Source organism: Gadus chalcogrammus, chromosome 6 (genome assembly GCF_026213295.1).
Source record: "Gadus chalcogrammus isolate NIFS_2021 chromosome 6, NIFS_Gcha_1.0, whole genome shotgun sequence".
Classification (NCBI taxonomy): Eukaryota; Metazoa; Chordata; class Actinopteri; order Gadiformes; family Gadidae; genus Gadus; species Gadus chalcogrammus.
In genome coordinates this window covers 7,103,736-7,120,922 of record NC_079417.1, presented here as the reverse complement: position 1 = coordinate 7,120,922, position 17,187 = coordinate 7,103,736, and the positions used below count along the sequence as shown (strand labels likewise).

Genomic DNA, 17,187 nt, shown 5'->3' with positions numbered 1-17,187 from the left:
GACAGGATGGCACAGAAATCTATTCTGACTAACAGGAGGTCATGTCATGCACCATGGATTGATTAGGACATTGTAGAAATTCTACCAGGTTTTCCGAAGTATGTCAGATTTGTCCTCTTATCACTCCTTTTACTATCAAATCTGTACCTTTGAGGAAGGAGATGGACGGCTATATGCATTGCTGACTGAATCACATCACTTGATAAAGTACTTTTATTATTTGTTTTGTCCATACGGAATTAGAACACATATTGTTAAACCCACAGACTTATTCCTTATGAGGGTCTGAGTCAGTCTCACTTGATTTTAGGACAACCAAACGAATCAAGGTGATCAAGAAAACAATAGCTCTTAGAACAAACACCAAAGGGTCATCAAACAAGAACTGCTCTGATCAGGGTCCTGGAAATCTAGGTGAGCTATGTATGTGTTGGGAAACAGTTTTCATCTATCATCTATCTGTTCGACAGCAGCATAAAGTAAAAGTTTGCCCTTCCTCACATATGTCATTGTTTGGAGAACAAGCTAACTGCACTGTTTATATAATGCAACGATGACAATACAAATATAGGTCTATTTTACTTCCTTACATCGAAAAGTCATTGATATATTCCCAACCAACCCATTTGGGTAGACCTAAATATATATTTTCTGACCAAAAAAGTAGTCATTTTTATGACATTATTATTATTATTTTAATTAGGATACAAAGTATAGTTTAACCCACTGATTAAATACAGTCTGACACAATAAAAAAAAGTTTGAATTCAGGCCAACACACAGATGTATTGAGCAGCGTTAATGGTAACCCAGCTAAGTGGCCCAATTAGATTAGAAATGGGGGCACCCGAGGGCTTCAGCAACTTTGTGCAAAGTAGAGACAGTTTCAATCACCATGATGTATTCCATTATCTCTTTTATTTTTGGCAGTCATCATAGCGACTTTATTCATTTCTTTAGTAATCTTATTAACCTTAATCCGAAAACAATACCATCCTATCGAATCCAGCAGTGTACCCTATGATTGTAGCCTAGATACATTTCTAGAATCAATTCATCAAATCATTTTAGAATCAAAGATTTATTTTTAGTATACCGTTAACAACGTTTAGGAGGTTTAAATAGATTAGATACAATAGGTAAATGAAATATATACTTCCATGATGATCCATTAACAAGAAGTAAGTATCAGAGTGATAGAGAAAATTCTCTCTCTGGCTCTGGGAAGTATTATAGAAAGTGGGGTACAAATTACTATCATGGACCTATCAAGAAACACAGCTGGTACAATGCTACCAATTGTCCATACTTCAGATACTGTAACCATAGAATACAGTGTAGTCAAGAATGCAAGAAACATAAAAAAGGCTTCCTAGTTAGGGCTGCCTAGTACCACCTTCCTTTAAAGGCAGTGAATGACTCAACCCACAGGCTGCGCAATCAATCCTGGAGAAGTTGGTAACTTTTACTTTGAAGGATCCATCTCCTGGCTAGATTTCCTGTTGTTAGTTACCATGTGATCCAAGACCACGCCCTGGTTGCGATGGAAGCGTCGCTATGCCACCGCCCTGCAGGACGAGTCGCGTTACTCTCTAACCATTTGCTTTACGACAATTAATGTTGTGTGAATGTGTCATCATGAAGTTATCGGAGATGAACACGTGTTTCGTTTCCTTCAAGTTTCTTTGCTACTTTTTTGTTGCGCTCCCTGGGCATGAGAGACCAAAGCGAGATTAATTAGCATGCAAGCTAGCAACTTGTAGCTTCCCTGCAACTACATCTAACGTTACTTGTGACTGGTAAGAACCTGCCTTATAATGTCCGTCATGAACTATGCCTCCTCCCCCTTTCTAACATTAAACGGAACACCTATTTTCCCTTGTGTTTGCGTGAGCGTGTGTATTCTGGCTCAATGCATGGATGTATAGCAGGCATTTTTCCTAGGGGGTTGTTTGTGTGACTAATTGCATGTGACAGTAAGGATGCTGCCCTAATTGGATTTCAGTCTCCTCTTTCCTGTCATTTGTCTGGCGAGTTTGCGCGTGTGTGTGGCTGCACGCAGTTTGGTTTAATCTGCCCGTGCACGGCGGCTGCGGGCCAGACCCTTATGCAAGCTTTGGCCGTTACATATTTTAGGGAATTTAGCCATGAATTTAGCAGACATTGCTAAGCATGTTTGGTATTAGACAAAAGCAATTGATCACTAACCCAAATGACTAACGTCTAATTTTGACGTATCATTTTCGTGCGAATTTATACTCAAGATGATTCACTCAGGGTTTCACTCTGCTTGTGTTTTATTAGTGGGGTTGCTGACATGGGCAAACTACAGAGCAAGTTCAGAAAGAGGTCACAACTGTACAGGTAAGTAAACAATAATAGTCTTTCTTGAATAGGCGTTATGTTTATGTTGACTTAAACCGGTACTTATAGAGGTGTGTGGGTGGGTGGGTGGGTGGGATTGTTTTCTTGTGCAGGGCGTCTCAGAGGGGTGCAGCAGATAACTCGACTGACAGTCAAGTCTTGCAATATGAACTTGCTCATCAGGGATCCATCAATACTGTCACAAATCTCAGCCCAGATCTGTGTGTGTCTGGAGGGAGTGACCAGGTAACACAATAAAATGACTAGCTACTACAAAACAACGGCACCTGTTCACAAGTAGTTTCATCAGTACGTAGAGGTCTGGCAGTGTGTTTTATGTGTGTGCAATGCACGATGATTTGCATGACCTTTTTCACTCCCTTCAGGCAGTGGTTGTGTACGACTGGAAACAAGGACGGATGTGTCAGTCGTTCCAGGGTCACACCCGAGAGGTTACCAAGGTAACGATACTATATCAGTACTTGTGGGTACCTGTCAACACATTGTGTATGCTTGTCATTTCATTTGAATGCATTCATTGTATTAATACTCATTGCTATTTAGCATCTGAGTTTCTCTCCTTGCGCCTCTTTTCTCTCTTTTCATCCTTTCCTTGTCTCCTCTGTTCTCCAGGTTCAGTGTTATGCGGGTAGCACATGGATCTTCAGTGCCTCCCGGGATAAGAGTGTGTTAATGTGGGATCTGGACCAAGGGGACGAACCCATTCAGGAGTTCTGTGGTCATGAATTGGTGGTCAATGGACTTGCTGTCAGCCCTGGTACAGTACACACACACACACACACACACACACACACACACACACACACACACACACACACACACACACACACACACACACACACACACACACACACACCAGCCAATTAATGCAAACTTGTCTGTCGTGTCCCCCGGAGATAACTAGGGTCCAAATCTGTAATGAACAGCTTACTAACCCTGACCTGTGGTGGTGTGTATCGCCGTGCAGAAGGGAGGAAGCTGTGCAGTGGTTCCCGTGACAACTGGATGTGTCTGTGGGACATTGAATCTGGCCAATGTGAGCAAAGGCTCAACATCTCCAGAAATCTGGTGAGAAATTAATTTGTTTTAAAATAGAAACAATATAAAAGCAAATCCTATTGGTGTTGAGTACTAGTAATATATTGTATCATCATTATCATAATCATCATTATCATCATGCTTATTTAGTTTGTCCAAATAGGCATATCGACTTGCACATCAGATGTGGGATATTCTCAATTATAATTAATAGCTAAAAATACAAATAAAGTATAATTCTTCCATTTCTGTTACTTGTTGGTGTGACACTGTATCTTTCTGTTGTTTGTTAACAGGTGACTCATGTGTGTTGGGTACCAGGAAGCTCGTCATTAGTCCAGAGTTCAGAGGACAAAACTATCAGGTACCGTAAGAGTCAATTACTACTTCACTTAATCGGTATAATTTTCAAGTAACTCATCCCTATATACAGCCTCCGAGGACATTATAAGCCCAAATGAGGAACATTACACTTAAATCCTAGGCACTCAAAGGGCCAGTGGGAACAGAAAGATGTGTCACATGACTGATATCAAGGCGTATATAGATGAATGCATAGGTATGCACATATAGTATGATTTGAGGGCCTACAGGATGATGAGTTGGAGGAGTTATAGTTGATCTTTGTTTTTTTGTAGGCCTGTACACATCATTATTATCAGTGAACGGGTTGAGTTGTAAATGTGCGCATGCATCGATGAATGCAGGGTTTGGGACAGCCGTTCCTGGCAGGTGACCAACACATTTCCAGCCAAACAATACATCCAGACCCACTGTGACGTTTGTCCCAACGGAAACTACCTGGTGTCCAGCAGCAACGGCTTCGGGGGCCAAGGGTGTGAGGCTACGGTAAGAGCACACATTCTAGCAATGCATCTAGCACATTGAAAGCACGTCTGAGGCAAACGTGACGGATACGCCAAGAAAAAACACATTGTCATGTAAACGCACGTGAAAGCGTTCTGTGAAATCTCCACAGTGATTCTGTTCTGTCATGCAGGATGAATAATATTGATCCGTTGTTATGAATGTTTGTGCCGTCATTCTAGCTGTGGGATCTACGTCAGCCTGGGTGTAAGGTGGTGGAATACAGGGGGCACATCCAGACCACCGCATGCTGTGTGTTTCTGCCTACTGGTCCCTCTGGCATATCCCGGGTGGCCACCTCCTCCCATGACGGCTCCCTCAAAATCTGGGATCAGAACACTGCCGGTAAATAGCCACCCGTAGAAGCGTGAAGCCAAGTGTTTCCAGACATGGGGCTTTGGACCCGTTTTGGGTCACCTAACAATGCATATGTGGTCATGTGAGAGTCGTGATTTACATGCTATGTTTCTTTTTATTAAGATCTTTTAAAATAGTACTGTATGTGCAAACAGGCTTGCCTTATGATTGATACTGCCTTTTACACGACCTCCAGATAAACTCTGGAGAATCAGTGTTTGGTTAAGAACACATTGAAGATTGCGAGAATTATATCTGGGCAATGTCTGGCTCACAGTGCTTGTGTGAAAAGCCTATTAGTGTGTAAAAGTAAATCATTAGCACAAAACATAAGAAGTTGGGGTCGCATGAATTTCCAGATCTAAAAGTGGTCACGGGCCCATAAAGTGCTGGCTTTAACATTCTCCATATCCCTCTGTTCCTGGTCCCCCTCCAGCCTGCATGGGAACATTGACGCTGGACGGCGCCGGCCCCCTGGTGTCTCTGGCTCCCAGCGACCCCAGCAGCCTACTGTGTGCCAGCTTCAACACTGGGATCCACTTCATTCAGGTGGACGAGGTTTCGGGTCAGGGTTCTGGCCCTGGCGGTTCGGCATTGGACATAAAAGTAGTCGCTCGCTTTTAGTACAAACTCGCACCACCTGGTAGAATGATTTTTAATGTTGATTGTTTTTTTTATTTGTCTTTGAAGGATTTTTTGATTTTTCATGAAAGAAGTTTAAATTACTGATGGAGTTGTGACAATTTGGCAGGTTGGTGGGAAGGAAAGCTAATGCTTTGAACATGACGTCCATTTTGTTTTGCTCCAGTGTTTATTCAAAGCCGTTAATCTCTTGCTGCCAATTTTAAATTTGGTTCGGGCAATTTGGTTTCTTAATGTGAACTATAGGGGAAGTTGCAACTTCGGGATTTGAGTGGCAAGTACAAGGGAGTCGCCAATCAATATTATTTATGGTCGTAATGTCATGTTCGATGACTTGGATTTAGTTATGTAATCTCACAAAAACGAGGATAAGCCAACACGCTAAACAGTATATTTCATGTAGTCATCATGAAAAGCCTGTAGCCCCCACTGCCATTTCATCACAGATGTGAAATCTGTAGTTTCATCAGCACATATCAACGCACACTTTTCCATAGATTTACAATGGTTAGAATATGGGTTTTTGGTGAATCTCAGAAACATTCTTCTTGTTAATGTTAATGTTTAATGAAAAAGAAAAAGATATTTCAGTAATTTTAGGGTAAATGTATTAAAATCCTTAACATTCAGAGAGAAGGGACCTCGATGAAGTAATATCCATTTGCTACACAGGTTTAGTGGTTAACTGATTAGAGAGAGGGAAGGATATCCGTTTCTGTTAAATGTTTCATACATTGCTTGGTCAAATAACTTAGAAAAACATCAACACTGTCTGTGTTGGTTTCCTCCTCTTCTTCTTATTCTTGCCCAAGGGACCAATAACTGACAGCTCACGTGAAGGAAAAATCAGAAATTGCATTTTTGTAGTAGGAGGGACTGGAGCAGAACAGATGCTGGCCAATGATAACTGGCATCCTCTCCTAGTCTAATGCCATAGTTATCGTACACATTGTGTAGACCAACAGAAAGCACTCTACATATTAGTCCTAGTAAAGTATTCAACTCTCTGACTTGGATTCTGTGTGCCGAGAACTGTGCAAGCACTACTAGCCATCTGAATGTGCTTCTATGTGTTTTTGGTAGAACAATCTCAACTTCTTCAAAAATGTACTAAGTTATAATGACCTCCTAATGTGCATTAGGGCTACATTGTAACTGCTATGAGTGATGTATTTCTGGATGCGTGTGGACACAATTTTTGACTGTGTCAGAGGGCATCAATTAGCACTGTGTGTACTGACCTTTTAGGGTTATGGTTGTAATGTTTTAAACTAGACAATGTGCAATGATAATCAAGAGATCTATATTAACGAGCAGGATGTAATCCTAGTTAGTTGTATTTATGTATAGAGTCTACTTGTAATATAAGACTATTTTTCTAAAATATCTTGCTCAGGAAATGTCTTGTCTACGTGTAAATCAGCATTTGATACAAAAATAAACGTTTTTATGATTTTTAAAACTTATTTCCTCAATGTACTGGTGTTTTATCTGATTCTCATTTCCCTACATGATTTGAATGTGGGCTTTGCCCTAAACAATGCGTTTAACTTGAACAAAATAAAAACAAGGAACTCAGTGGTGATAAAGTTTAATTCATTCACATCTGGACCTCATTTGCACTGTAAGACAACTTTTTTTTTCCCAAAACTTTACTCTATTACAGATTCAGACAAACTCATAAAGTAGACAACAGGGAGACCCGTTTGGTGCTCCTGTCAATAATTCATAGAGGAAATTCTGAATTTTGGAGGAATGAACACGACACTCAGCAAATAACTTAACCATGCATACACTCAAAAAGCTAACAACATCAGAGAACATGAAAACCCAAACAACGGCCAGAAAATAAACTGCTTAATTGAAGTGAAGACTTAGTTCAGAAAACCAAAACGGCTTACATGATTTTTTTGCGGATTAACAGGATTCTTGAGTTGTTACACCCTGCTTATTACTTTGCAGCCTCTGCCACAAATAATTAAAAATGTACTTTTGATTGGAAGCACCCCTTTTTGGAATATCAAATTCCTTATCTATTTAATTCTAGGCCCCATTACATTATCCCCACGAGGCACTCTGCGTGGCTATCGTGGTTTGATGTTCTTAAGAGAAGTTGTTCCAATAAGCTGAAGCGCTGATATACTGGGCAATATTGGTCTGGACACCAATATGGTCTTGGTGTCCGGACACCAATATGGTCTTGGTGTCCAGACACCAATATGGTCTTGGTGTCCGGACACCAATATGGTCTTGGTGTCCGGACACCAATATGGTCTTGGTGTCCGGACACCAATATGGTCTTGGTGTCCAGACACCAATATGGTCTTGGTGTCCAGACACCAATATGGTCTTGGTGTCCAGACACCAATATGGTCTTGGTGTCCAGACACCAATATGGTCTTGGTGTCCAGACACCAATATGGTCTTGGTGTCCAGACACCAAGGAAATATTAGAGACTAGCATACCGCATTCATTAAACCGATTTGACCTTCATATCACAGACATTCTCTGGCTTCAGCATCTCATGCTGGAAAATAAATCTGAATATTCAACATGTTCTACAATAAAAGTTGACAAGAATATATATATTACATATCTGAATAACACAGCGCTAGGGTCAGGCAAGTATTTCAATCTTTGCCGACAACACCATCAACACAAGTTAAAGAAATAGATATTGTAAAAGATAGTTATTTAAAATAGTGCAATGGGCAGTCAGGGTTAATAGAGATCATTACAAAGAACACAAGAGGTGGTATGCAAGAAAAACCAAAACACAGCAACTAGACATTATCGTGTGCGTCTCAATTGGAACCAAAAAAAAAAAAAAAAAAATCCATAAAAAATACAGTACTGTGAAGAATGAAGGCCAAAACAATACAAAATTAAATAAAAGGCAGATGTGATGAACCAAAACGAAAAAAGTTTTGGTAGTCGTTTCCACAAAAATGTCACGCAGGTTATTTAAACAGTTTTACAGAAAATATATTAGAAAAATAATAGGCTGTTGTTTCACAATTTTAAAGCTAATCCATTTAACTAATATTCAAGTCCAGGAATGATTAAATGAGAATGAGATGTGTTCACGATCACAATGTTTCCGGAAAAAAAATGACAACTAAATTCCACGTACAATATCTGACCACCAATGGATATCGCTGACTCAATAATATCAATCCATCTGGTTGTTATTGATAACTTAATTTGAAAACCCATCAGCTTTAACTATTAGGTCAACTCAAAAGGTAGTAGAAAGACATTTGGACATCAATAAAAAGGCCATGCTAGTTTTTCAGGACACAAAAGAGTATGTTGAAAAATGCGTTGGTATGCAATGGTAACACCATGAGCACTATCCCTTGGTACATGTGAAGCCTAGTCAACTCTCCCATTCTTCCTACTCGACACATCGTTTCCCCCTCAACCGCTGTATATTTAGGATATTAAATCCAGATGACATTTGACATATCCAATTGTATTTTTGTATTTAATATTATGCTTATGTCCCTGAGATAGCGTTGCCTTGTGTCATTTCCATTAGTTTGTCTTATCCAGTGCCTGTCTAAAGTTCAAACAGTGACCACACCCATATCCCAACAATGCACCCAATTACATGTGTAACCTGCGTGAGAACTTGTACAAAATACCAGTAAATGCAGTAAGAAAAAGGGGTTCCTGATACCTGCTCTTATGGAAGCTAATGTCCCAATATTCTGTGGCATTAACAGTTAAAACGGAACCGAGAGGGTCAATAAAATGGAATTGTCAGACATGAGAGCTCGATGGGAATGGTAAGAAAGATGGTTGGGTAACCACACACACACACACACACACTTTCCAAAAGGGAAAGACAAAGTTGATAAAAACATTCAGGACCTAGGGGATATTCACAATAATTTAAAAGGAAACCAACTTCAGATAATATGTTGTCGTTATTACAAACCTGGATCTATTCCAAGTGTCACGATGCATACCAGATTGAGAGTTTTTTCTGAAGCAAAACTGTTGACAAATCAGTTTCAAAAGGAAAATGTGTTATTAATACCTTGTACTGCAGATGGACCTAACCTTAGAAACATTTCAGTCAAAATACTCGATATAAATAGAGTGCCAGGTGTAAATAAACTGAAAGCTATACCTATTATTTTGTGACATTTGCCTAAACTATCGTTCGTCATCGTTTCGAATGGAGATTTCACCAAAACTCAAGAACAGCAGTGTCAACACCAAGTTATTGCCGTCAAATGTGCCCATGGGAACTCCCAAACTATCACCCCCAGAATCCCCCGCGCCAACCCCCCCAGCACATCCCCCCCCTCTACTTCTCCGCTGATCGGTCCATGCTTTCCATGATGCGACACAGCCTGATGTTGAGCAGCCTGACCTGGGTGTCCAGCTGGTCGATCTTCTCCTCCAGGGAGCCAGCCCCGCCGCCGCCGCGGCGCCAGAAGGCGCCCACGGGCCCCGTCATGAAGTACACCGCCATGACGAAGCACAGCGGCAGCACGGCGCGCTCCGGGTCCCCCTCGAACTTCTGCAGGATGTAGAGGCAGGCCATGGCGAAGAGGAACACGCGCACCGCCCAGAAGAAGCGGCCGAACACCGAGTGCAGCAGGTAGTAGAGGCCGCTCAGGAAGAGGGACAGGCACCAGTAGGCCAGCAGCACGGCGGCCACCAGCAGCAGGGCGCGGGCCGGGGAGTTGGTCAGCGAGGTGGGGCTGAAGTAGTGGCTCATGTTGGAGGCTGGGAAAGGCAAGGCAAGGTGAGTCATGGAGCAGCCTTTCAAATAGACATTTAAGAAAGGGACATCATTTCACTATGAAGGGCTCTTTTAAATCTATATCAGAACTTTTATCTGGACACTAAAACACACCACACGGTCTGTTAAAAACATTCTCACAGTAGGAATTCTAGATTTAGGATTCCTTTATTTTTATATAGCCCTCACCCATCGTTCATCTATGGCAGATAGTACACTGAGTACTAGGTAGGTTGATAAGGAATGTAATGGCTAATCAACATCACACCTTGTGGTATATCTGAGATCCTAAGAACAATAATTTGCTAAGTTAATAATTATGCATAATAATTTTAACATAAACGTACCATCGATGCCCATGACATCCAGCAGATCTGTCCAAATCTTCCAGATAGAGTCGACAAAGCCGTCAACTCCATGGACAAAACGTTCGGTTGTCTTGGAGAAAAACTGAAAGAAAGATGCATGTAATTAAGTAAATGCAATTTTCAGTACTTCGTTGTGGGAGACAGTTTTTTCAATTAGTGTTGTGGCAATGAGGTAGAGCTATTGGGGGCAGTTAGTGAACAAACATGTCACAATTTCCCCATAGGATGTTTTGGACAACAAAATATAACTGCTGCCGTCATGGCCAATGGGCTTGCGCCGTGTGTAAACTACGTCATAAAGCCGAGTTTCTGTGTTTTGGGCAATAAAACCAATAAAATATGTTCGTTTTATTTTTAATTCAAATAGTTAAAAAATTGTTTTAGCGTTGCTTGAGCGGGATGTCAAGATTAACCTCAAAATGGCAACCGTAGATGAGTGTCCACTGACCTACTCCCATTCAGTAACTGAAAACCTCCCTCACTGCTTACTTATAATCGGTCACATGGTCTCGATTATTGTTGGATGCACATTTTACCAACCTTGTACAATCCTCGAATATTTTCTTCGCCGAATACATTGCTGAGGGTCTGGTAGATACCGTTCGCCGCCCGGCGGAAGCTGTTCTGGTTGCTGGAGTCTTTCCTGTTCCTTGCAGCCTCCGCCACACAGAACAAAGACACCAACACACACGACAGCACGGTCACGATCTTTAACCCCTTCATATTACAGAGTAGTCAACGACTAATGGAGTAAGGATTTCGTGTAAGTGATTGGAAATAAATGAATGGAAAGCAGTTGGCCCGATGACACAGAGGAAGCAGATGACAGCAGGAAAGGATGTGATGCTAGCAACAGGGTCTTCTTCGAGGGATACGGTTGGCCCGTCACGCTCCTCAAGTCCACTGTGCCCCCCTATCGGCATGGCGTCACTTCAGAATTTATTTTCAACTTCAACCTTTCATGATTTTTATCCTTCAGCTTTAAACGCCCTCGTTTTAAATTAGGTCACAAAAGATAATCTTTCAAACAACATGGGTCTTTATTAGCCTTGGATCTTACCCCCCCCCCTCCGCTCCCATTATATTCCCATTGTAATCACTTTAAATCATCACGTTTACTAAATTATTAAGTAGTTCGTATGCATTACTGTAAAATAAGTAATTTGATATATTCAAAAAATGCACATTATTTGTTTAGTTTTCAAGGATGATTTTAAAATATATCATTATTACATTAAAATGTAGTCATAATGATATGTCTATTTGGCATATATGGACTATTCTCTGTCGCCAGGTGGCGGTATTGAGCCATTTAGAACATGTCACAACTTCTAAACCTGTTTAGGAATCCCAAAATGTTATTCATCATTTGGTCTTTCTGGACAATCAAATAACAAACCAGCAACATACATTTATTAAATAATTGGTCATGGGTTCATTGTTTTATTTCCACGTGTGCAGTGGTACAATGTTATATACACGCCGCGCGTTAGTACGGACATTATGCAGCGTGTCCAAGCAACGACGCTCACAAAGTAACATAGCGCCCAGTGAGAGAGAGAGAGACAGTGGACGAATGTATTCGATAGAGATCAGAAAAAGAAAGAAGACAGTCGTTTTAGCGATGCATTAATCCATTAATCAATTAACTCGAAGCCTAGTAATCAACATGTATGGACGTGCTCAAAGAGTAACGTTCTCCACCGTGGGCAGTACACCTGCCGAAGTCGGACCAGGGTCATACGACGTTATCCCAAACAAACATGCTAAATCAGGTATTATTTGCTGTTTCGGTGGATACAAATGTATTTGAAGTTGTTATATAATGTTGTAAGAATCCACTTGACTATTACAATTGTCCCCAGATTGCTTTGCCCCATTCCTTTCCCTGGCCGACAGAGGTTCCGCGTTCAGCATGTCCAGTGACTGCATATTCTTTCCTGGACCTGGACAGTATGACTGCTCACAGTTTAAGGTAGGCTATCAGTTCACACTTGTACGTCTCTAGCGTCATTACAACGGATAATTCCATTGTATCAGTAGTTTGAAACAGTTTCACAGTTCGCAGTTTAGTAATGCTCCTTAAGAACATCCGTTCTCATTAACGTTTCTAAATATCAGCAAATTTCACATATTACAGCAATACAGACGTTTTAAAACGTTTTTAAAGAAAATAGTGACCAATGTAAAATAAAAAACACTGTCTCATGAGCGTCCCTCTTATCTGGCGTCTTTCCTTTCCCTACAGTCCAAGATCCAGGGTGGTCAGACTCTCCAGAACCGCACCAGGCGCTTTCAGGAGCAGCTTCCGGAGGGCCCGGGCCCTGGGGCCTACAATGTACTGCCAGCCTCGGGGAACCTGCTAAGAGCCAAGTCAGCCAAAGAGAGGCTGGCTAGGAAGGGCCTTAATAGTTCGGTATGCAATATTAAGTAACGCTAATAGAAGCTGATTGCTAACCATCGCAGGAAGGAGGGATCCCTCTTCTGTTCCTTCTGAAAAGCTTGTGGAGTTCCCCAAAAGAAAATACTAGAGGGGACTTGACTGAAGCTAATGCTAATGCAAGTAAAAAAATAACAAGCGCAAAATTAAAAGTCAAGAACACACTAATGCAAGATATATAAATATGAGAAATAATTATGAAGGAAAGATGTGATGAAGACGTTCCACTTAATGCAATACTGTGCCTCGGCTTTCAGGTGAGCTGCAAAGCAATGGCCGAATGTCATGTTCAGCATGCTATAATTGGGATTCGAACTCTCAACCCAAGGATCACCTGTTGAAGGCATTATCGCATTGAGCCACTGATAAACCTGAATTGCAGCCTCATTCACATGGTCAAAATGTCTATTGATAAGCATTCAACATCCAGAAACCTCCAATAACACATTTCTCAAGTAAATTAAGGGTTTTCTTAAAACTTATATGCCTGAAAAATCTTTGAAATTCTGGGGAAATTAAACCTTTGTATTCAAGAACACTGACGAAAGAAATATAAATATGACAGAGTTCATTATAAATGAAAAATGGTTAAAGAAGAAGTTCCCCTTAATACCATACTGTGTCTTGGCAGTCAGATTCTTGGAAACTAATGAGCAGGAATGTTGATTGCCTGATGAATTTCAGGTGCTGTTCAATGTTGTGTTTCTTAAATGAGTGGCAATGACAGAATGTCAGATGTCATGTTCACCTTGTTCATAATCCTCTAATCAGGATTCAAACTTTGCTGCTTGTACCCCAAACAAGGCAGAGTGCAGGGCAGTGAAGGAAGTGTCTATATTAAGTGGTTTTTTGCAAAAGTTCTGTTGGCGGTTTTCAGCCCCTTTTCGCTGGCTGACTAGAATGAGTCACCAAGGGCAGTGGCCAAGGGACTGATAACCTCTTATATCAAATTAACATTTAGAGCTCTGGCTCAGCTACCATTGAGACCTAAGCGACGCTTGTAAAAAGGCTCTTCTATTGGAAGACGTTTTCACATAATGCAGTTTAAAATAGATAATTTGAGAAATGTTATCTTATATATCTTAGTGATATCATGTCAGGACTAACACAAGAAGCTGATATTGTAATGGATGTATTTGTTTTGATCCTTTTTCGACAAGTTCCCTTTCTTTTACTTTCTGTCTGATCTTCCGGTCTCTCGCTCCCTGTTTCTCTTCCCCTCTCTCGGTCTTTGCAGGGTCTGCAGGCAGTCCCCAACCAGGTGCGACTGGGCTCCCAGGCAGGCATCCCGTCTATCCCATCCCCGGGCCAGGCCTATGGCTACCAGCACGACTCGATGGGCGCGCTCTGTAAGCAGCCGCCCCCGGCCAGAGACGTCACCCTGGGCCCGGCCTTCTACAACCCACTGCTGGTACTGCAGCACATATCACCTTCGCAGACACAAATGCACTAATCACACACGCACTCACACAAACACACGCACAGTTATTTAGTGTGTGAGAGAATTTACCAGAGGATACATTACTGTGGGTGTCTGTCTGAGAGCACCTACTCTGCCCATGAGATGTGGTCCATTAGTGGCAGGCAGATCTAATGCACATCTTTTGAACCCTCCCAACTTATTTCCATAGCTAATGAATGCGGGGCCACTTAAAAAACTCACAGCACAACGACGCTCACCCATTATACACGGCAACAAAGAGGGCCATTAGGAATTTTTCGTTAAGCCATATTTGAATATTCACATAAAAATGCCCTGGATGAAGCTATTATTCAATGCTTAATGACCAGGGGGAGAAGTAGAGGTGTCCTTGAGTGGTGGGCCGAGGTTGAGTCAACGTGCAGGCGGGGAGGAAGTGGGGGCCGTGACTTCGGAGCTCCCAACGCCTGCATCAATACTGTCCTGCTAGTTTCTCGATTCCATTTATTTTCTGCTTGGTTTGAATCCACCTTTTGTGTGCAAGTACATTATATCGTGCACATCATCAATATGTAATTGTTTTCTGCCTCTCCTCTCAATCATTGGGCATTAAAGCCTCTACTAAAAGCCTAATTGTTATTATGAATAAACAGATTTAGCTGAGTAAACTATCCACATAAATATTTCTCTGTGTATTGACTGACAAAATGGAACCACTAGTTGGCAGTCTGTGGGTTGGCAGTGACAGCACAGCTGACAGCCTTCAGAAACTATTTAAATGAGTGCCGGTGAGGAATGGTAGAAGAAATACCTCAGAAGACATATTGAATCAATTAGATTCATGACCCCCGCAGGTTAGATGAAAACATCTTAGTGGTCTTTTTGGGGCTGTGAGGTCATGGCATGAGGGGGAATTCTGAGGTAACTTGGAGAAATGCCAACCGCCACATCTGCAGACTCAAATGTACTTGGACATTTTCAGAGGAATTTTGAAAGTCCCTTTGTGCCATTTAATCAAAGTGGAAAGACAGTGTTTGTACCCCAAGCACCGTTTTTGTTGGTTTGTTTTTAAAGCCCTCCTTGATGACATCACTAGACAGTTGTGTGAGTGCTGAGCTCAATGTCATCTGTGTTATGGCTTAAGCTTGTTCAATTTGTGTTTGTCGGAGACTCCAAATGCTGATGCCAAACTGCTTCCAGTTCTTTTGGCACATCAACAAACCAGTTCCCTCTTTGTTCTTATCAAAAACTGATCAAAACATCCCAGAGGGCATAAGCTCAGATATTTTCAACAATGACTTTCTAAGTCGGGATAAGGAGAAAAAAGAAAGAGTGCTCCAAAGTTCTCAAAGCGCTTCAAAGAGAAAACTTGGGCTGCCATGTGGAAGATACGTCAATTGCCATAATTCATTTATTTAGAAACTTGTAATGCTTCCAGCATAAAATAAATGACCTTCATGGTCTACAAACAAGTTTCGATATCTTGTGGAGAATACACATAATGGCTTTGCTCCTCTTTGTTATTTTCACAGTTACATAGAAAATCCATAATGCGTTATCCATAAAGGGGACTGAAAAGTAACTGCAGATATTTTTCCTTTGTTCGCCGTGATATTATACTTCTCTGGTGTGTCGATATTCTCCAGTCCAAGGGAACATCCTTCTGCTCCCCATCTTATCTTTAAAACATGCAGTGCCCAGCTGAAAGGTCTACAAACCCTCTGCATTTGGAGGATCGTTCAAGAGTATTCTCCTATCTTTCCCCTGCCATCCACAAGCTAGTATCTTGAAAACACGGTGGAGACACTAATTGCCTCCTCCTATACTCTGATGGCCTTTCTAGGGCCTTCAACTGTGGAGGAAAGGTGCGCGAGTAGACCTGATAGGTCCGGAGCGAAGCCTTGATGTTTAGCTGGGGGAGAGATAAGAGAAGACGGAGGGTCTCGGCCCGACCCTGACATGCCTGAACTTCTTGTTTCATTCAGCCCCGGTGTCTTGCCGTTTATTCTCTCTTTCTCTTTCTTTTTTCGCTTTCTCTTTCTCTTTCTCTTTCTCACATCCTAGTCAGAGCAAGAGAGTTCTGTCCACAAATATAAAGGCGTCCATTTCGGGAACATGACCGGGAAGAGAGCGGAGGTGAAGGTTTCCGAGGGCCCAGGTCCGGGAAAGTACAAACTAGACCAGTGAGTACCACACCACTTTCAACAGCCAATCACATTCGAAACGTACAGCAGGAAACGTGTTCAGCTGTGAATAAGGTGTCTATTTTGGTGCACTCACATATTTGAACAGATCATTATTTTTAAATATTTGTATTCGCCGGTCATCTCCACCTGCGGTTACTTATATTGGGACAGCACAATTAAAAAGAAAATGGACGGATCAACAGATGACACACCACCCCATATAATTATAGTAATATTTGTCGTTTTTGGTATTTTTACGAATATTGGCAGCCGTGATAAAGGAACAATAAGGCTTGCGTAACACAAGCCCGAAAGCAGCTAATATTGGAGAGTAAATAGTCTTATTGAAGAGTTTGCGGAATAGACGATCTGTCCAGACAGCATGAAATATTACTCCGGTCTTTCTGGAGCCAAGGTATTATGTTGGACATCACTCACCTCGCCCAGGCCGTGCCTGCGCCTTACTAAGCACTTTGAGAATATTGAGCAGCGTTATTCACAAAGGCATCAACAACAACTAATCCAATAGCGTGGGAGGGCCACTGCAGACACATACCCACAACCAACACAAACGCAGAAATAACAGTATTGAAGACACTCAAAAGCGAGTATGCATTTCGGGTCGAATGCACTCATGGTAATTATTTTATAAAAGACAGCAGTGCAAAGCATCCATTTCATCTCATAGTGGCTGTCCTGAACTGGTTATTTTCATGCTTTCCTT

At 41.6% G+C, this 17,187-nt stretch overlaps 3 protein-coding genes across 3 annotated transcripts in view; 2 read left to right on the top strand and 1 right to left on the bottom strand.

The window, feature by feature from the left end:
• Positions 1–1,479: 1,479 nt before the first annotated feature.
• Positions 1,480–6,874, top strand: wdr31 (WD repeat domain 31). The gene is made up of 10 exons (XM_056592531.1): positions 1,480–1,799; positions 2,305–2,364; positions 2,478–2,610; positions 2,751–2,825; positions 2,998–3,142; positions 3,353–3,453; positions 3,720–3,787; positions 4,131–4,272; positions 4,473–4,635; positions 5,084–6,874. The coding sequence occupies exons 2-10, from the start codon at positions 2,318–2,320 to the stop codon at positions 5,269–5,271; spliced, it is 1,062 nt and encodes a 353-aa protein (XP_056448506.1). The 5' UTR covers positions 1,480–1,799; positions 2,305–2,317; the 3' UTR covers positions 5,272–6,874.
• bri3bp (bri3 binding protein) lies at positions 6,865–11,333 on the bottom strand. The gene is made up of 3 exons (XM_056592532.1): positions 10,958–11,333; positions 10,397–10,499; positions 6,865–10,033 (listed from the first exon to the last, which is right to left on the bottom strand). The coding sequence occupies exons 1-3, from the start codon at positions 11,138–11,140 to the stop codon at positions 9,609–9,611; spliced, it is 711 nt and encodes a 236-aa protein (XP_056448507.1). The 5' UTR covers positions 11,141–11,333; the 3' UTR covers positions 6,865–9,608.
• Positions 11,334–11,814: 481 nt separating this feature from the next.
• Positions 11,815–17,187, top strand: part of stpg2 (sperm-tail PG-rich repeat containing 2) — a 51,024-nt gene continuing 45,651 nt past the window's right edge. The window contains exons 1-5 of the mRNA XM_056593233.1: positions 11,815–12,192; positions 12,283–12,392; positions 12,666–12,833; positions 14,095–14,268; positions 16,342–16,460. Of these exons, the coding sequence (XP_056449208.1) occupies positions 12,087–12,192; positions 12,283–12,392; positions 12,666–12,833; positions 14,095–14,268; positions 16,342–16,460 (677 nt within the window). The 5' untranslated portion in view covers positions 11,815–12,086. The remainder of the gene's footprint in view (positions 12,193–12,282; positions 12,393–12,665; positions 12,834–14,094; positions 14,269–16,341; positions 16,461–17,187) is intronic.